Here is a 21,241-nt window from a genome sequence, read left to right as displayed (position 1 = left end):
GATCTGGGAGTGGGTTGCTGTGGGGACACAGTGTGTGGAGTGGGGGGTATTGCAGCTGGGGATGGGTTTGTGGACCCTTGTGTGAAAAGTTTCTTTTTTGCACTCATGTTTTGTGAGTTTTGTCAGCAGTGTTGTGGCATAAGAGTCTCTAAGCTTGATCCTAATATATTTTCTTCAAATGTTGAAAGGTTTCCTATAAATTGATAGCATTTGACACTATTTGACCACCAGTCTAGGTCAAATAGGCACAATACAGGGACACGGTTCCTAGAAAGATTAAATAACATGTAATTTGTTACGTTCACAACCTGTCCACGGATACAGGGTACCTTTGTGATTTCAAGCTCATGGCTGCGTAAATGATTTCTAAAGCACATCTGTTTCTTATCTACACATGTTTGCTTGATTCTATTATATATAATGGTGGGAATCACTGGTTTATGTAATCACATGGATGTGTATTTGTATAAGAATTCTGATTTGCCAAACATTTGAACATTTTCCTCCTGCCCCATAATGTCTAATTTATAATGACCTTAAAATCTATTTGGAAATCAAATCTATTCAAATAATTTATTCCTTAAGCCTGCAGTTGTCATCCATAACGGTTCTTAGAGGAACGACTCCGTGGAGTCTGATTCACTCGGTGCATAATGCAGGTGACTTTACCCGACACTTCATATTATGCCATCTGATTTATTTGACATGCTTTATAAATACAGCTCCTGAACCTGTATAATAGGCTCAGGAGCCTATTAGGTAGAGCTTTACATCTACAAAACATCCTGATGTGAAGATGTGCCTCAGAAGTTAGCTGGCAGGTCATCCGGCACGAGCGACAGAACGGCTTTGGTGTTTTCGGGACACAACACCACTGTTTATGTAACGTTAACCTGCACATGTGTTCGACATTGCATACACTGCCTGTTAGATTACTTCAATCAATCTGATCATGCAGGGTCAAAACGGGGTGTTTTTATTCAATTTTATGAATAGTTCTACTGAAGAGGGTTAGAGACATGGCTGACATGTTGCACATAAAGTCCTTTAAATTATAATTATGGTCAAAGAAAAATAATTCATTAAAACCTTAGAAAACAATTTATAATATATCTTGATATATTTTCACAGTCAAATATTTGCAGTGGATACAAATGTCAAATGACTTGAATACAGCATGTTGAATAAAAAGCACAAAAAATACAATTAAAAGAGCACCAAAGATTATTACACTATTTAAAGTACTACAAAATAAACTTCCCAGTCCAAGATGATGAATGTACAGAATATAGACAATTTACACCCCATATATTGTGGTATGATTATGATTCACTCTATACTGTATGCACATATAAAGGAGTTGGGATGGGTTCACATGCTAATGTAAAAATGCCACGCAAGTTTTGTCTTTAAAAAATGCGCAATAACAGCGGCACATCATCAAACAGCAATTAAGCACATACAAACATGCAGAGAGCACAAAAAATACAGTAAATGTATTGTTTTTTTTTTTAGGAATTGTGTTACCATGTACAGGTAAACGTAAATGTTACCCTCCTCAGTATAGCTATTGAGATGCTATCTACAAACACATGGGCATCTTTCAAGAAACACAAGCAGAAAATGTGTTTGGAAATAGTTTGAGAAAACATTCGCTTTGAATTGAACGGCACAATTTCTATAAGAACAGATTTATGAGTGATTTACATGAGCACAATGAATTCTGTGTAACTCTTTTGCAAAAACATTCTTGCATAAATTGTCACATTCAATTCAATATGAAAGAATGTACAAGCAGAATATTTCTGTGCAAATACTTCGTAAATCTATTCTAACGTAAAATTCAATGCGTCCATTTGTGTAAGCAGGAGCAGGATTTACAGCATGTTTCATGAGTGAGGTCTATCACGTCCAACGGCTCAAAAGAACACAAATTTCTCGCTGTTCATCTGAGAAACAATATATATAATATAAAAAAAACGCTTGTAATGAATTTTACAATAAAATGTCAATATTTAACTGGTGTGAGTGCAATATAATTTGTCACCCAAAATACCATCGATACATGAATAAACTCTGACAGTTTCATTAGAATTCACTGAAATATCACAAAACAATGAGTACATTTTATACTTTGTATCATGGCCAATATTCAGTAGTCAATCCAATAAAACACACAGTTCTTAAAAATGCTAGTAAATATCAAACTGCATTTCTGTGGAGGTTGGCGTGGTGTGCTATACTGTTGGAGGTTTATTCGTGTGTTCAGAAGCGGTTGAGTTTGTCAGGGTCATTTGATGCCATCTGGGTAAAGTCTTGGAAAATGTCCTTGTATGTTTCATCTCCTGTAAAGAGAAAACAGTATAAGTGATTTTTAGGGGAAGTAGCACCTGCGTTAGCTGCATGCAAGCATGCTAAACACACCATCACATACTAGAATCCAAATGGCAAACAACACAGAATGAATGAGCCTCATACCTGCAGTACTTCAGATGAGAAACTCAAGAGTTTAGCAGAGCGCAAGAGAGAAAGGAGGAAATGAAGAGTTGAAACGGACATGACACAAACTATGGCTTATGAAGTATATTTATTTACATCTGGTATATGAAGACTATATATCAGATCTCTCTGACCATGTAACAAATGAGTGTGAAGATATGAATGTATGTTCTAGGTTCAATACATAACATTGATTTTTTTGTTGATGAAAAAATGATGTTTCAAGTACTGCAATTAAAAGAAGTCTACGGGGCAAGACTTCTGGAGCATTTAAAGCAGACACTTTTGAATAAAGCACTTGAAAGATTAATTCCACACAGAAATGTGTTATTTGAGCTGTAAAGTTGTCTAACTTATCCTTTCATTTGGATAAAAAAAAGAAATTCTCAATAAAAAACGTCCTTTCCTTGTATTGTGGAAAATGTTGCAGTTTTTTTGCTGCTTTATATGACAGAATACGTCCAATGGCTTGAAAAAACACTCTTGTTGTTATTTGAGCCGTTACAGTTGCCTGACTTGACCTTTTGGCAGCGGGGATACTTTTCTAGACAGAAGTAGTAATTGCCATTTTTATTTTCCCATGTAAAAAAATTTCTTATCTGGTTTTGCGTGAAAGGTACCAGTTTATCTCTTTACATGTTCAGGACAGGGGTTGAAAAATTGTGTACAACTTTACACAGACAAGGTCAGTCTGCATTTAATAGTACTAGATTCATGTTATCATAATTAATATTACATAATAGACAGACACCAACGATGGAAGTCCACAAAGAAACTGGAGAACTATTACATACACTTTTAGAGTATAGTCTCAAGACGATTTCTTTAAAATAACTGAGGGATGAGGTGAAATTATTCTAAGTGGTAATCAACAGCATGTCACAAAGTCAACAGAACTTGTGTATTGAACCTGGAATGTTCCTTTAAAGTATTTAACTTGACAGAAATGATCAAATATCTCAAAGTGGCATAACAGTAACAGAATAACAGAAAAAGACAGCAGCTCAGAAATCTACAATAACATACAACAGTGTTTTATGGTTTTTACATACATTTGCACTGGTACTCTGAATAATAAACCGCACCTTTCATCTTTAAGAAAGTTTTTTTTTTTCATTTGCATTTCGATTAAACCTGAGAATATGTTATTATACATCTTTTACATTCAAGAAAGCAGAAGTATGCTTAAGGATTGCAGTTTATGGGATTATATTTCAGATCCCAGTAAATAAATAAAGCTGATTGGAGGACCTTGTGAATCAGGCTGAACTTTCACCAGATCCAAACAGCATCAGGTGTAAAATCCTGCTCTACAACGCCCCTCTGTGTCAAAACATCCTTAACTACAATCACTTTTCATTTTTGCACTTGAAATATATAACAAAATATAATAATATTCATAAATATAGTCATATAATTGAACCTTTACATTGTCATTTTATAGTTTTTCCTTTTTCCTATATCTACACCTAAAAACATAATTCCACATTATATTAAGAAATATATACTGTATATAATTTTTTTGGTCTCTCAACATTCAACATTTTTTAAATAATTATACAAATCATGTCTCTTATGCTAATCACTTTCATTAATGGATAATTCTGAAAGTACTTCATTTATGTAGATACAAATCAAATATTTCAATAAAAATAAGCTAAAACAATTGAGCTAAAGTGCTTTCTGTTTGGTATCCGTTTTATTAACACTATGTTATGCATTCATAATAATTATTCATTTTCATAAATTCAATATAATAGTAATAAAAATGTATCCAAAACTTACTGAGATAGTCTCAAGTACATCGAATGAAGATTTATATATCAGGAATGTGTCAGAACGATCATAAACAAACATACATTCACTCATGGATCATAGAGTAATTCAATACGCTACCATCAATGAGCACCAGTATTTGCATTCAGACAAATGTAAATAAGGTGCATATGTGTTCAATACTACTTTACAATCTACTTATTGCACCTTTGACCAACTACTGTTAATAAATAAGATGCTTAGCTTTAAAATACTAGGCTATATCAACCCATCCGGGGGTGAATTGAAGCTTGAGCGGTGTACATTCACAGATATTTTACATATGCTGCAGGCTTTGGAGATTTTGGTCACGTAATGTACAGTATGTGTTAGGAGTCTTTGAGCTGTAAGCTAATGAACTCTTCCATACACTTCCTGTACTGCATCTCAGTAGGGCTGATAGAGTTATACTGACCTGACTGACTGTAAGGACCCTCTGATTCCCGCATCTCCTCATTCATCTTTGCCAGTCGAAGCCTGCCGGGGAGACACAAACACTCTATATTTTATGTTCAAAAACAGCTCGTTTTAAAACCATTTCAATTCCTATCATTCTTTAAATGTTAACAAGGATTGTTAAAGAAATAGTTCTACTACTAATTTTAATTCAGGCATATTTAGTCAACCATGGAACAAAAAAGGAGAAAATCTGAAGACTGTACTGGTTTGAATGATAAACTATTTCTTTAAGCACTTTGTCGTCCAGATGTGTAAAGATGAATCTATAGCAACTCACAGCGTGACAATATCAGCGTTAGCTGCCTCGACTGCGATTGACAGTGGCGTTTTATTCTCAATGTCTGCTGCGTTCTGATTGGCTCCTCGCTTCAGGAATAAACACACTTGTCTGCAGTGGGAAAGCAGATTACAAAAAAGTATTTTACAAGATCAGTCAAGAGAAACAATTGGATGACTTATGTAACAAAAATGGCATTATTATTATTATATTATCGTACTGTTTTGTCGAGTAGCACTAACCCCGTGTGGCCCAGAATGGTGGCGTGATGTATTGGTCCTCTGCCTCTATTGTCTTTTTGGTTCACTCTGGCTGAATTTTGCAGAAGAAATTCACAGGTGACCAGAGATCCCTGAAAGAGACACATCTCATATAGTGAGATGCTTTCAAACGCTCTCCCTTAAATTGCCATAAGGGTCAATGATGCTTCTTATTTCTGCCAGATCTACAGTAATAAGTTAAAAATACAGTACATGCAAAATACTTACTTGAATACATCACGGCTATCTTTCAAAGTCATTTTAATGTTTTTTCTGACGCATAAATGTAAAAATGTCTAAGTAGTATAACTAGAAACAGTAAAATAAATAAATAAACAACAATAATAAAAAACTCATTAAAACCTGAATTCTTCAAAAGAAATGCTGGAATAATTAGTTTGAAAAAAGTCCTTTATTATTATTTATTTTAAACAATTAAGCAGTGAAACAATTTGCTACACAAAAAATTATTAAAATATACAACTCCAATTCTGAAAAAGTTATGACAGTATGAAAAATGCTAATAAAAAGTGAGTGATTTATAAATTAAATTCACCCTTTGCTATATTGAAAGCAAAATCAGATGATTGCAACAAGCTCCAAAAGAGTTGGGACAGTCGAGTGTTTACCACTGTGAAACACCACCATTTCTTCTAATAACACTTATTAAATATTTAGTCACTGAAGACACAAGTTTGTTAAGTTTAGAAAGTGGAATTTTCTCCATTCATCCATTATCTTTGGCTGCAAAATTGTACGGGGTCTTTGTTGCCATATGGTGTGATACACCACACATTCTCAACTGGAGACAGGTCAGGACTGCAGGCAGGCCAATCTAGCACCCACACTCTCTGTCTGTTTACACAGCCATGCACTTGAAATCCGGGCAATTTGTGGTTTGAAGTTGTCCTGCTGGAAAATACAGTGCTGGATGGCAATATATGTTGCTCCAAAATTTGTGCATATCTGTCTGCATTCATGGTGTTCTCATAGATGTGCGAGTTATCCATGCCATGGGCACTGACACACCCCTGGCCCATACAGACACTGGCTTTTGGACCTGATGCTGATAACAGCTTGGATGGCCCTTTTCTTCTTTGGCCTTGATAACACAAAGGCTTTGTTTTTCAAAAACTATTTGAAATGTGGTCTCTTTGGACCAAAAAACACGGTTCCACTGTTCTACTTTCCATCTAAGATGAGATCGGTCAGCAGTGATTCTGGACAGTGTTGATGTATGGCTTCTGCTTTCCATAGTAAATTCTTAACATCTGTGGATGCAGCGGCGAATGGTGTTGAATAACAAAGGTTTACTAAAGTAATCCCAAGCCCATGTTCATGATATCCATTACAGATGAATGCCGTTTTTTAAGACGTCTGAGGGATCAGAGATCACGTGCATTCAGAAGTGGTTTTCATCTTGCCCTTTACACACCAAGATTTGACCAGATTCCTTGAATCTTTTAACTATATTGTGCACTGTAGAGGGTGAAATGCCCAAAATCCAAAAAAAAGATTATTTGCTGAAGCATCTGTTGGCAAATTGACAAGTCTGGAATGACTCTTGCTCTTGATGGACTAGTCTGTTTTTGGAGGCTCCCTATACAGTATACAGTATTATATACAAAATTGCCTCATCATTTTAACATCTCCCGTTTCACATCGCCTTGTTATTTCAACATGTCAAATTGTTATTAGTCTATAAATTGTCCCGGTCTTAAATTTTGGAGCATTTCAGTCATCTGATTTGAAATTACTGTACATAAAAAAACTATAAAATTTACAAGGTAAAACATATAATGTGTATAATGCTTTCAATATAGTAAAGAGTGAATATAATTTACAAACCGCTCCTTGTTGTTTTATTAGCATTTTTCATTCTGTCATAAGTTTTTATCAACTCTTTAACATATCAAAACAAATTCAGGTGGTGTAACCAACATGTAGGTAGAAATCATGTTGTAATGTGACAAAACAAAAATAACAGAAAGGACCCCTTTAGACCCTTAAAAATATCAGATATTTTGGCATTTTTATGAAAAGACACATTTTGTTCAGGTCAAACGGCGTAACCCTGAAAAAACTTTTATTGGTGACTTAAAAATCCCCCTTTTAGCAGTGGGGCTACTTTTCTAGGAGAAAGAAGGTCAGGTTATTCAGATGTAATTACTGTGTTATTTATTTATTTTCCTATGAAAAAAGTCAGTATCTGGCTTTGTGTAAAAGGTACCGTGTTTATCTCTTTACATGTTCAGGACAGGAGTTGAAAAACATGATTATAAAGTTAAAAAAGTTTTCAAACTAGTTATAACAAAGAAGTATTTTAATACCTTTTACTTGATATTTACACCACCTGACATTTTTTAAGTCATTAATTGTATTGGTCTCGATATTGGTAAATGTGAAACATGGACACAAAGTTTAAATTTCTCCGAACTTTCAAATAGACATCCATTTTGACTATCATGGACAACCTTATTTTCAATGATCCATAAACTTGATGTTACACTAACACACTTTTCCAAATAAAATGTATGTCTTTTTAATCTTACATCAAGATGTATTCATTTATTCCAACTCTGAAACAACTTTCCTATTCTGCTGACATCACTAAGCCCCCTTTTTGTTCAAATCTCTTCCCTCTAACCTTTGTTATTGATATTTCTGTAAGAACTTATATAAAAAAAAATATATATAAAATTATCTTCAATAAAACACAGTTAATAAAATTGCCGTAAGATTCATTCAAAATAATTATCATTAATGGGCAAATGCAATGGTATCTGATCAGATGCAACACTGTGCCAGAATCTGTTCATTACTGTAATGAAACTTATTTGAACAGTATCACATCCCATACATAAAATAAGATATACAGTATTTTCATCAAAATGTAATAAATTGCAAAATGTCTTTCCTTCTTGGCTGACGTCACCAAGCCCTCTAATTTTTCAATCCCACCCCTCCAACTGTCTGTCATATAGAAGCCCCTTTTCAAAACGTACCAAATGCACTAGTAAAGAGCTGCGTCCTGCATAATTAAGTTAGTGCCATTTTTTATTTCAGCACAAACCTACCTCCTTTTTATGTAAATTAGGCTTTTTAAAGATTATTATAGCGATTTATTTGCCTGACACAATTAACGTTGCACTGTTACAGCCTGTGGAAAGCAGGCAGTAAACTTTAATAAACAAATCAAATGATGAAGAAGAGGGTTATAACCTGCTGTACATCCAGATGTGCCACGCAGTAAACTTTCAACATTTCAGGATGCTTTGGGAGCAAAAAGAATGCAGAGAGCGAGTGCAAATAAATGACGCTATCAGCGGGTACAATGAATTGAGTGAACTTAATTGCATTTTGGTGGTGTGAGAATAGTAGGGTCATTCTGTGTCAACTCAACCAGAGGTCCCTGGCACAAAGTGTTGGTTTTGATTTATTTTTTTACCTATAATTTTGGAACAGATCTACAGGGAAAAAACCCTTAGAAAGGTGGCTAGTTATCTGCTTCAACGAAATACAGGTAATGTGGCGTGTTTCTCTGGAACAAGATCATGTAAGTACTCACCCCATGTACGGCCATAATGAGGGGCGTCCTGTTGTCATCATCCGTGTTGGTCCAGTTTACCTTGGCTCCATGTGCAAGAGCTTCAGCCATGTCAGGCAGACTGCGAGAGAATGATGCCCAGTACAGCTGCAAGCCTGCAGTGAACTGCTTCGGCTCACAGAACACCAGCACATCTTTACTAAAACATTCAGCCGGAGGATCCGTGACGTACGACTCTGAATTTCAGATAATGTAAACTGTTAATCACTGAGATACTTCCAATGATCGAAACCATCTATTCAACATTTCAATTCAGCTGAAACAAACACAAATGAGCAGTAGTGGGAGTATTCCAGGTCAAATTCAGCTTAAATCTCATACTTACCGTGTGTCTTTAGTGACCCAGGACCTCATTCCACCCACTCACCTCATCTGTTACCTCTTTAATATTCCTCTACCTTTCTGTTATTAATAGTGTAACAATAAAAAATTCCAAAACTGCAAAGAATGTTTTCAAATTGCTTAAAGGAATATTCCAGCTTCAAAACAAGATAAGCTCAATCGACAGCATTTGTGGCATAATGTTGATTACCACAAAAATGTATTTTGACTCTCCTTTTCAAAAAACAAAAAAAAAAATAAAAACAAAATTCGAGGTTTCAGTGAGGCACTTAAAATGGAAGTGAATGGGGTACATTTTTGGAGGGTTTAAAAGGCAGAAATATGAATCTTATAATTTTATAAAAGCACTTACATTAATTCTTCTGTTAGAACTCATGTATTATTTCAGCTGTAAAGTTGTTTAAATCATAATTTTAGGGTTTTAGGTTCCCCTTCTGTCACTCACTCGACATTGTGTCAAATTAAGTGACACAAGGGGTCTTCCTGGGACGTCAAACGTACCTCTGAACAAAAGGCCAATGTCAAGTTGGCAGACAGAATTTGCATGCCCCGCCCGGACATACAGGTATGGCAGCGAGTGCCATTCAGAAATTTTCTTCGGAGCCGAACGGTTGTGCAACCACTGTTTCACTCACCTCTGTTGGCAAGAAGCACTGCTGTTGGATCTACGCTACGTTTCCAGTTGGTGTTCTGCCTCTCGACGTGCTATTACCTGCTCCCCCCCCCGCTACGAAGCCCCGCCCGGTACGTCAAAAGCGTTCATCCCTCGTTTCAGCGGTGTAAAATACTTAACTGTTTTGCCAGACTCGTACATGTCAGTCATCCACGATTTTAGTTTATTATTTTTAATTTTTTGCAGTTTAAAATGTAATTTGTATTTAAGGTTAGATGCATAGGGAGTTTTGATTCTGATGGTATAAGTTCATAAGATTAGATGACAGGTGTCAGACATTCAGCAGCACCAAATTATTTTCCACATTCACACGCATTAATTTTCAATCACATTTGCTTGCATGGTAGAGACCTGTTTTTATATTGTTGCATGATGTTTATTAGCAAATGAGCTCAACCTTGCTAACAGTGTCAAATGTGACATAAAAAAGCACCTTCAGCTGACCACACAATTGCACAGATACTTAATGCTCGAATTCGGCTATACATGCAATGATGCGCAATACCAGGCACAGAACCGAACACTATTCTTGCATACCACTATGCGATGAGGGGGGAGTTTTCAAGTTATGCAGTTAGCATTATATATCTAGCATTTATTCAGTATGTGTATGATTCATATAACATGTAGTTGTTATTACAAAGATAATTGTGTTAAACAGACATATTTTCAAATGACCTTGTGTGAATTTTATCTATGCGTTAGAGAGGGGGTACGTGAAAGGATGTTGAATGACTGAAGGGGTACGCCACTTTAAACAGTTTGGAAACCACAGAACTAGAATACTGAAAGTCACACAGGACTGTAAAAAACTGTTGTGGTTTACAAATTTATTTACATGACAAATATTAAGAATGAAAAAAAATTTAAACAAAATAAAATACAATATCATTAAAATTATTTTTTATGACATACACTTGAACATGCATACTCACACTTTTACTGGTGTGTGTGTAAATTGGCGGCTCCAAATGGCCAAGTAATGAACTGAACACATTATTGAGAGGGAGAGAGTGCTTTTAATCATAGCAAGGATTTCTTTGCTCGTGACTGGAATAAAGATGAATCTATTGCACACTTGACTCTGACTGACGTGGAATGACCTGGTAAAATAGATGGTATTATGACAGACTGTCAGGCATATTCAGTAGTTGAATGGACCATTGTAAAAACTGGTGGTCGGCTGTCTGGAGAGGTCTAATACGAAACACAGCACAAGTTAAACATAGCTGCACCACTGCACAACATGCAGGGCACATCATTTGACCCTGATCACTATTTCAATGGAATCGTATTGAGTAGATCAGACTAACCCATGTCATTGAGTGTGTTGGAGGCTGCAGTTGTATTCAGCATTCCTTTGCCTTCATCTGTGAGGTTCTCTCTTTCAACATCTGTACGTTTCACTGTCAAACAGAGTTTAATTAATACACTGACTCACACGAAACACACATAGAGACTTAAAACACTCTGTAATATGTCAACCAGCACCATTACCACACTCACAAATGGATATGAGCAATCCAAATTTCCTCACAAGAAAAGAAGAAAAAAAGAAAAAAGAAAAATGAGACATTAGCTCTGTTCCAAAACTTTATATGCTGCCTCTCTGGCAGTGAAGAAATCCATCCAAGATGGCAGACGAGTTGAGAGAAATTATAATAAATATATTTTATTCACTACTGAAAATTATAGAGAAAAAAATTATGAACAGAAAATTTTACTATTTGAATACTGAGCCAATTAGCTTAGCAACATGCTAACATCAAACTCTATTCAAATCAGTTGTGAGTAGAGTCTTCAGTGTATGTTGCCAGTAGACAGTAATTCAGCTCACTAGGTTTTGGAACAGAACTATAGTGGACAGATTTGGCACTATATTGACGAAAACGCACAAATAAGACAGTGTCAGGGAGACATAAACAGCTGTACTTACAAATATACGGTTTGTCAGAGGTGTTAAAGTAGGAGAAGAGAGAGTCAAGCTCATCTACACAGAAGAGATAATCGTTTTGGGCTTCGGCAACATAAAATTCAGGAGGGAGAGTTCAGAGGTCAGGGTTTGGATCAAGCACACACAGATACAAGAAGCAAAACATTCTCATTAGCATTTTAACACATTATTAACATCCATCACAGGTTGTCTGATGCCAAGCCCTTCTAACTGTCAGATATTTAAGCTAAATTACTACAACTATTTATTGCACAAAACTGACAGATTATGGATAATAACATGGACATTGCTCACAGCAGGTGGTCTCATGACTCAAGTCTGATAGTATCTGTCAGTAATTGGTGGATTTGTTACAAAAGTGATATTTGGTGGTTGTAATGCAAAAACAGCTCAAGTCAAGTGGTTTTTATTGTCGTTTCAACCATATACAGTTAGTACAGTACACAGCAAAACGAGACAACGTTCCTCCAGGACCAGCACCTCTTGCCAGACGGGAGGAGGTGCTACATAAAAACAACAAAGGACCAACATAGGACCACGTGAGACTATACAACGAAATAAAATACCTATATAAACTACCTATATATACCTATATAAAGTGCACGTGCAAACGTGCAAAAAGTACAGGACAGTACAACAAATTACTGACAGTGAACAGGACAATAGACAGTGCAGCGCCGACCAGTACTCAGTAGTGCAAAAAGATGACAGTTTCTAAAAATGTAAACATAACATACTATGAGATAATGTTCTATGCACATAGCAGTTATTGAGGTAGCAGACAGTTATAAAGTGACAGAAATTAAAGTGCAACTCAGGACACGTGTGTGTCAAACCAGTCTCTGAGTATTGAGGAGTCTGATGGCTTGGGGGAAGAAGCTGTTACACAGTCTGGCCGTGAGGGCCCGAATGCTTCGGTACCTCTTGCCAGACGGGAGGAGGGTAAAGAGTTTGTGTGAGGGGTGTGTGGGGTCGTCCACAATGCTGGTTGCTTTGCGGATACAGTGTTTTTTGTAAATGTCTTTGATGGAGGGAAGAGAGACCCCAATGATCTTCTCAGCTGTCCTCACTATCCTTTGCAGGGCTTTGCAGTCCGAAACGGTGCAAGTCCCAAACCAGGCAGTGATGCAGCTGCTCAGGATGCTCTCAATAGTCCCTCTATAGAATGTAGTGAGGATGGGGGTTGGGAGATGTGCATTCCTCAGCCTTCGAAGAAAGTAGAGACGCTGCTGGGCTTTCTTGGTGATAGAGCTGGTGTTGAGGGACCAGGTGAGGTTCTCCGCCAAGTGAACACCAAGGAATTTGGTGCTTTTGACGATCTCCACAGAGGAGCCGTCGATGTTCAGCAGAGTGTGTTCACCTTGTGCTCTCCTAAAGTCAACAACCATCTCTTTTGTTTTGTCGACATTCAGGGACAGGTTGTTGGCTCTACACCAGTTCGTCAGCCGCTGCACCTCCTCTCTGTATGCTGACTCGTTGTTCTTGCTGATGAGACCCACCACGGTCGTGTCATCGGCGAACTTGATGATGTGATTCGAGCTGTGCATTGCTGCACAGTCGTGAGTCAGCAGAGTGAACAGCAGTGGACTGAGCACACAGCCCTGGGGGCCCCAGTGCTCAGTGTGGTGGTGGTGGAGATGCTGTTCCCGATCCGGACTGACTGAGGTCTCCCAGTCAGGAAGTCCAGGATCCAGTTGCAGAGGGAGGTGTCCAGGCCCAGCAGGTTCAGCTTTCCAATCAGGTGCTGGGGAATGATTGTGTTGAATGCTGAGCTGAAATCTATGAACAGCATTCGAACGTATGAGTCCTTATTGTCTAGGTGGGTGAGGGCCAGATGGAGGGTTGTGGTGATGGCATCGTCCGTTGAACGGTTTGAACGATACGCAAACTGCAGTGGGTCTAGTGAGGGGGCAGCTGGGTCTTAATCTGCCTCATGACGAGCCTCTCGAAGCACTTCATGATGATGGGTGTAAGTGCGACGGGACGGTAGTCGTTGAGGCAGGACACTGAAGACTTCTTTGGCATGGGGATGATGGTTGTGGCCTTGAAGCACGTTGGAACAACGGCGCTGCTCAGAGAGATGTTGAAGATGTTGGTAAGAACATCTGCTAGCTGGTCTGCACATCCTCTGAGCACTCTGCCAGGAATGTTGTCTGGTCCAGCAGCCTTCCGTGGGTTGACTCTACGTAGAGTTTTCCTCACATCTGCCGTGGTAAGACAGAGCACCTGGTCGTTGGGAGGAGGGGTGGACTTCCTCGCCATCACGTCGTTCTGCACTTCAAACCGAGCGTAAAAGTCGTTCAGCGCATCTGGAAGAGAGGCATCTTTGTCACAGGCAACTGATGTTGTCCTGTAGTTGGTGATGGCCTGGATGCCCTGCCACATGCGCCGCGTGTCACCGCTGTCCTGGAAGTGACTGTGGATTCTCTGGGCATGTGCGCGCTTTGCCTCTCTGATTGCCCGTGACAGTTTGGCCCCAGCTGTTCTTAGGGCTGCCTTATCGCCTGCTCTGAAGGCGGAGTCTCGGGACCTCAGCAGCGTGCGCACCTCCGCAGTCATCCACGGCTTCTGGTTGGAGCGTGTGGTGATGGTCTTGGAGAAAGTGACATCATCAATGCACTTGCTGATGTAGCTGGTCACTGATGCTGTGTATTCCTCCAAGTTGGTAGAATCGCCATATGTTGCAGCCTCCCTGAACATGTGCCAGTCAGTACACTCAAAACAGTCCTGAAGAGCAGAGATGGCTCCTGCTGGCCAGGTTTTCACCTGCTTCTGAAGCGGTTTTGTGCGTCTGACGAGCGGTCTGTATGCTGGAATTAACATAACAGAGATGTGGTCTGAGTAGCCGAGGTGGGGGCGGGGCTCCGCCCGGTACGCGCCTGGGATGTTTGTGTAAACAAGATCAAGCGCGTTCGCCCCTCTCGTTGCAAAGTCCACATACTGATGGAATTTAGGGAGCACTGTCTTGAGATTTGCATGGTTGAAATCTCCGGCGACAATAAACAGTCCGTCGGGGTGAGCATTCTGCAGTTCGCTCATAGCCCCATACAGTTCACAGAGCGCTTCCTTAGCGTTAGCGCTGGGGGGAATGTAAACTCCGGTTATGCAAACAGTGGTGAATTCCCGTGGTAGATAAAAAGGTCTGCATCTAACAGTCACAAGCTCCAACAGCGATGAACAGTAACTAGAGACTAGCATAGAGTTCTTGCACCATTCCGTGTTGATGTAAACACACAAGCCACCACCGCGAGTCTTACCGCAGAGAGCTGTATTTCTGTCGGCACGAAACGAGGTGAGCCCGTCTAGCTGAATGGCGGCATCCGGAACTCTGTCGCTGAGCCACGTCTCCGTGAAAACAAAGACGCAGCAGTCTCTAAACTCATGCTGCGTAGCCTGCTGGAGTCGGATATAGTCCAGTTTATTGTCCAGGGAGCAAACATTTGAGCAGGATAGACGGGAGAGCCGGCCGGCTAGGGTTTGTTTTTAGCCTAGCATGGACCCCCGCCCTCTTTCCGCGCTTCCTCTTTCTCGCACACCGCTTACGACGTCCTCTCCCCCGGCCACCGGCATCAGGCGACGCCGAGGGCTGGAGGCCTGGTCTCCGCAGCAAGCCGAGTACGCGTAGCGCCTCCTGCAGGTCATCATGCAGCTTGGTTTTTGCATGAGTCTTATATTTCAGTAGTGTCTGGTGATGGTAGACACGAACACCGGTTGCTCCGATGTCCATGTGTTGCAAAAGTTGGGCTTTTTTAACAAAAATAGCACCATTGTGGATCCGGAGTGGCCGCTGCGTGCTACCGCGCCGCCATCTTGGATCATTCTCTCACAGTTCTTCTAGTGAAGTAATTCCTGGACATCTGCAAGACTGGATAAAGATCAAGTCTATCAAAATCAAGAACTAGATCAAGATCAAGACTATCAAGATCAAGAAAGACTCGAAATAAGGACTGAATCAAGATCAAGATTGACACAAGATCAAGACTGGATCAAAATCAATATCGGATTAAGTTCAATACAAAGACTGGATCAGGATGAAGACTGACTCGAGATAAGGACTGAATCAAGATCAAGAACAAGATCAAGACTGGTTAAAAAACAAGTTTATGATTGGATCAACTTCACTGACTCTCCAATATTGGATCCCCCAAGATGGATGTTAACAGCAGGTGTAAACAAGGCCGCAGAAAGATAAAAAAAAAAAAAAACAAAGGTTAATTTGACTTTTTAACCAGCAGAGAGTAGATGCAGGGAAGAAAAGAGAGATCTCGTCTACAGCAACGTGATGATCTGCTCACCTGAGGAACCAGAGGCGGGTGGGGGTTTTGATGTTGCTGGTTGTCTTGTAGGCGGAGCTTCTGAGCAGCTGCTGAGACGTTTATCTGGATTACTCAATGATAGAACCTTCTCTTTGATCTCATCTTCTGACCGTCTCTGGACAAACCATCGCTCAACATACTTGGCTTTGATGTACGCCTCTATCTCATGCCTGTTGATCAACAGACAAAAAAATTAAAACTGTACAAACCCGCAAAGAACATGGACTAAAACATACTAAAAAACATAATATCTGGATTTTGACTCCATATCTTTGTATATGCTCAAATAACTATTTTACAGAATGTAAAACCTCTCTGATGCATCAGTGTTGATGAAATGTCTCCTGCTGTAAATATTTGGGTTGTACCTGGGATCTCCTGGCTGTGGTTTTCTGGATCCAAGTTCTTCCAGGCGTGCCTCATAGATTTGATTAATGACACCATTTCCCAGCTCACACATCAACTGTAAAAAATAAAGCATGGGTTATGGGTTGATGATGTGACACTCATTTTTTGGTTTGGACCTATTACTTTATATATATATATATATATATATATATATATATATATATATATATATATATATATATATGAAAACATAAAGAAATAATTGATAAAAGATCCTCTATGCAGAATAAGACTCCTCTTTGATGAACAGCAACACAGTGTGGTTTAACAGTCCTAAGCTCATACAGATTTTTCAGTCATTCTTGAAAAAACTTTAGGTATTTTGGCATAATCTTTTCATATAATTTATTTTAAAAAGTATTGAAGCAGTTTTCTTTTTAAATATTAATATTTGAAAAACCAAATCAGATTTGTCTACCAAATTTATATCAGTGAAATCACTGCCCAATAAAGTGCCTAAAAATAACATGAATTCATATGTGTGTGTGTTAATGAGATGATTATGAGATGTTCATAGAAGGTCTGGGCCATCTGGACAGATGTTCATGTGTTCTAAAAAAACATCTGTCAATCCATATACTGTGTTTCTCTTTCAGGTCTTAACCCTTCATGTGCCAAATCCACGTGTCCATACAGACTCTCACCTTGAGCAGTTCAGGCTCCCATGTGTCCAGTGTCAAAGATCGGACCTTAGAGAAATTAACTCCAAGACTCCTGAGAAACACAACACATGGCAAATCACAAGTATTAGTCAATATTAGTGCTTTTAAACGACATCATTTAAATGGTATTGAACTGATTAGGCTGACACCTGAAGCAAATAATATTAGGGATTATTTGTCCTTTTTTTTGGCAACCAGTAGAAATGTATTCCTGTGCCACATCTCCAAAGAAACAAACTGGTATCCATTTTTTCTATTGTACATTATATGCCCGATATCACTGATCCCACACACACACACACACACACACACACACACACACACACACACACACACACACACACACGTACACGTACACGTTGTGTTTCCATATTTTATGGGGACTTTCCATAGACATAATGGTTTTTATACTGTACAAACTTTATATTCTATCCCCTAAACCTAACCCTACCCCCTAAACCTAACCCTCACAGAAAACTTTCTGCATTTTTACATTTTCAAAAAACATAATTTAGTATGATTTATAAGCTGTTTTCCTCATGGGGACCGACAAAATGTCCCCACAAGGTCAAAAATTTCGGGTTTTACTATCCTTATGGGGACATTTGGTCCCCACAAAGTGATAAATACATGCTCACACATGTACACACATACACGTACACACACACACACGCACGCACACACACAAACAAACACGCACACACACACACACCTGTGTATCCCCGAGCACTGAATGCAGAGAGTGATGCCCAGGTTAATGCTCGCCCAGCACGGGTTAGGCTGCCCACAGTCACAGCAGGTGCTATTGCCAGCGATGGCCATCACCTTCTGCAGCGCACTGTCACCTTTAAGAGTCTTCTCCTTCTTATCTACACCCGAGTCCAGACTGCCTGTAGATGGAGACGACTTCCTGTCCATCTTCTGCCAAACACACACACCAATGTTATAAAAGCCTGGCGTGTGTAAGTATCGTGTCTTGACATAAGTTAACCCCTGAAATTCAGCTGCATATTTTGGCTGCTACCTGCAATTTTTTAAATAATCTTAAAAAATGGTCTGATTTGACAGAAAACAACAATTTCATTAAGGGATTCCAACAATTAATAAATAATATTGTATATGTTTTCAATCTTATGAAATTCTTATGAACATAATTTTTTGTATTCTGTTTTGAAAGCCTGTGATTCAGGGTCTGTTTGCTCTACGCCCATGCAAAAAATTCGGATTTAATTCCATTAGATGACAGCAAGTTCAAGGAGAAAGATTTGGTCACAAAATACAGATCTGAAATGCAGATGGCGCTTTAATGCAGAACACTCACACATGTGCTCGTCCATAAGATTTCCATCTATTTTGATCTCACATGCACTTTCTCCACTGTTTTATTGTATATCACAGCCTCTGAGTGGACTAGAAGCTTAATCTAGGGGTCGCTGGAAAGCTGCGAGGTATGATAGTTTATTATCAGTAGTCAAGAACATATTTTGCTAATTATTTATGTATTTCTGATGGAATGCATGTTTTGTTCTGGACATATGAGAAAAAAACACTGGATTTACCCAAGCAAGCACACAGATATATAGAAAATGGCTAATTTTGAAGAAATCAACATATAGAGTTTATGGCTACATGCGGTTTACAAAAGCAGTGATTGGAGCAGACCTGAAACATTTCCTGGCCTGGCCCAGTTTTAGGTGTTAAGTAGATAAAATAGAAGCAGAGGTACCTCAGTGTCCTCTGCTTTATCCCTGAAGGCTGTAGCAATACTGTTTTGGACGGATTTGATCCAGGCCTGTCTGAGTTTTTCAGAGTCCGCTTGCATCATACAACTCCTACAATACAGAGAATATCTGTCATCTGTACAGTCTTATGTATGCCACTTCACATCTTTACAGACCAACACATGAGAGACAGATTTGGGAAATGTTGCTTTTAAAAGTAAAAAGTGATATTATTGGTACACATTTCTTGGTTAGAAATCCAGAAGTGATCCGGTTAAACGGCGCTAATGGTGTATAGAGGAAAAGGAAAAACTATTACAATTCCACAACCTTCCAAAAAAAAGCAGTGGATTATGGCAGTCAGAAGAGAGGACAATCATAAATGAACTGTTACTCCAACAGTTGTCTTTAAAACCCAGCAGCTGTTTGCTAGATTTTTATTTTAGAATATAACACAAATACAGTGAAATACATTAAAAATGTTATAAATGGAAAATATCAATTTGCAATTTAAGTTGCAATTTACCCAGATAAATTAAGGTAAAAATATGTCAAACCCTGTGAAAAGGGTCCATTAAGCTAATTTTATAACAAAGCATGGTTGAATGCTTTATTCTGATTGGTTGACAGATGCTCCAAGGTGTTAATGAATTTTCTATACCTGCTGCAGATATAAAGAAGTTTCAGGATGTTACATTACGGTTCCATATCACTTCACTGTGTCTTTCCTGAATTGTTGCAAATGTCTAAATAAACTGCACTTTGAAGAGCCAAACAGCCAAACAATAGTTTGAACTACTTGTAGAAAATAAAGCACAACAGTCTTGTTCCAGAAGTTGTCCTTGAGCGAATTGATTAACAATCACTTACAATCCAACCCTTTCACAAGTATGATCAAAACAGTGTGATCACACTAGGCTGGGTTCAGATGCATATGAATAAACCGGTACGATCTGCATTCACACTGCTGTTTGCCAGAAGAGAGGGACTTAAGCAGTTGTCATAATGAATCAGCTGCTCAAACAGTCTTTTCAACATCACAATATCTTTATTTCTTTGTTAGAAACATTCAAATAACCACAAAATAAAGTTTAAAGCCGTTAAAGTCGGAAGTGACTGCTTTGATGCAGCGCTGCTTTCTGACATCATGCAAAGAATGTATAAACGATTCAGTCCACTCGAGCCTTCTCACGTTCTCATTCTCACCACGTCTGGTGCACGTCAGTGGAAGGGCTAGGTTTTAGAACCATCTATGATTGATGAACTCAGAATCCCATGCTGCATTGCAATGTAATCAACATGACAACATGCTTACCCGATAAGATCATTGTAGAAATGTGCCTGGGTTTGATCCTGACAGGCAGTAGATGCCCTAACCCAGCCACCACCCAAATCCCAACCATATGCCGCCTGTAAGGCCTACCAAGAACGTAGGGCTGCGCGGAATATAGAGATCGCTATATTTTCAAATGAGATATAGGATGAGACAATACCATTTATAACAATATAGTTTGATGATGTGTCACATAACCCCTTTCTTCCATAAAGCCGTTCCAGTGTTTGCCCCTACACTCTCACACTCTCCGTGCAACCCCGCCCACAATCTCCCTCTGCGCCCGGACCCACTCACTCACAAGTTCTCCTCCAACATGGAGGGAGACATAACGCCAGCCCACATTGCCGAAGAAAACTCACCCATTGCCTCAATCAGCTCCCTGGTGAGGGTACTGATCCACTGAACATTGGGACACTTAGGACTCAATTACCCGCATCACGTTAATGGTAACTTTAAGTGAAGGTAAAGTGGAATGGTTGTATGTCTTTCATTACTCCCTTCATCAAGGATGTTCCAAACGGCCATACATGAGACAAGAGTGCCCTGCTCCCTCCAGAGCTCCCACTTCAAGGGCTCAGCCCTTCGGAGGGAGTAGGGCATAGGGATGCTCACTTCCATTTGGAATTCGCCCATAGTGAGAAACAATGCTCCCTGGTTTTTACAGTGCATTGTGGGATTTTTTAGGGACCAAACATAAACTGCAGTATGAAGAGTGTTAAACTTTGTGCTGCTGCTGCTAACCGGCAATCGGCATTCAGCCTAAAAATACAGAGAAATGATTTTTGGGCCATATAGCCCAGCCCCACAACAACGTCAGGCACCTTCCTCCCATCACATTCCGGCAATTGCGTTCTCGATTGCATCTTATCTATCACGATCAATCATTATAAACATCTAAAAATCCTATTAATT

The 21,241-nt window shown here is 39.1% G+C and overlaps 1 protein-coding gene across 3 annotated transcripts in view; it reads right to left on the bottom strand.

The window, feature by feature from the left end:
- Window positions 1-961: 961 nt before the first annotated feature.
- LOC127639594 (arf-GAP with coiled-coil, ANK repeat and PH domain-containing protein 2-like) overlaps window positions 962-21,241 on the bottom strand; it is a 139,330-nt gene continuing 119,050 nt past the window's right edge. For 2 of the 3 annotated variants that reach the window (XR_007969983.1, XR_007969984.1), the window contains 11 exons: window positions 18,999-19,104; window positions 17,985-18,193; window positions 17,255-17,324; window positions 16,571-16,665; window positions 16,182-16,372; window positions 11,246-11,338; window positions 8,879-9,093; window positions 5,293-5,402; window positions 5,051-5,161; window positions 2,479-4,791; window positions 962-2,345 (listed from right to left, as the gene is read on the bottom strand). Coding sequence is in view for 1 of the 3 variants with exons in the window: in XM_052121700.1 (XP_051977660.1) it covers window positions 2,266-2,345; window positions 4,730-4,791; window positions 5,051-5,161; window positions 5,293-5,402; window positions 8,879-9,093; window positions 11,246-11,338; window positions 16,182-16,372; window positions 16,571-16,665; window positions 17,255-17,324; window positions 17,985-18,193; window positions 18,999-19,104 (1,342 nt within the window). In the remaining 2 variants the exon portion in view is untranslated. The remainder of the gene's footprint in view (window positions 2,346-2,478; window positions 4,792-5,050; window positions 5,162-5,292; window positions 5,403-8,878; window positions 9,094-11,245; window positions 11,339-16,181; window positions 16,373-16,570; window positions 16,666-17,254; window positions 17,325-17,984; window positions 18,194-18,998; window positions 19,105-21,241) is intronic. The other variant, XM_052121700.1, reaches the window with a different exon arrangement.

This window comes from Xyrauchen texanus, chromosome 48 (genome assembly GCF_025860055.1).
Source record: "Xyrauchen texanus isolate HMW12.3.18 chromosome 48, RBS_HiC_50CHRs, whole genome shotgun sequence".
Taxonomy (NCBI): Eukaryota; Metazoa; Chordata; class Actinopteri; order Cypriniformes; family Catostomidae; genus Xyrauchen; species Xyrauchen texanus.
The sequence above is the reverse complement of the archived record's forward strand: the minus strand, read 5'-3'. Positions and strand labels throughout refer to the sequence as shown.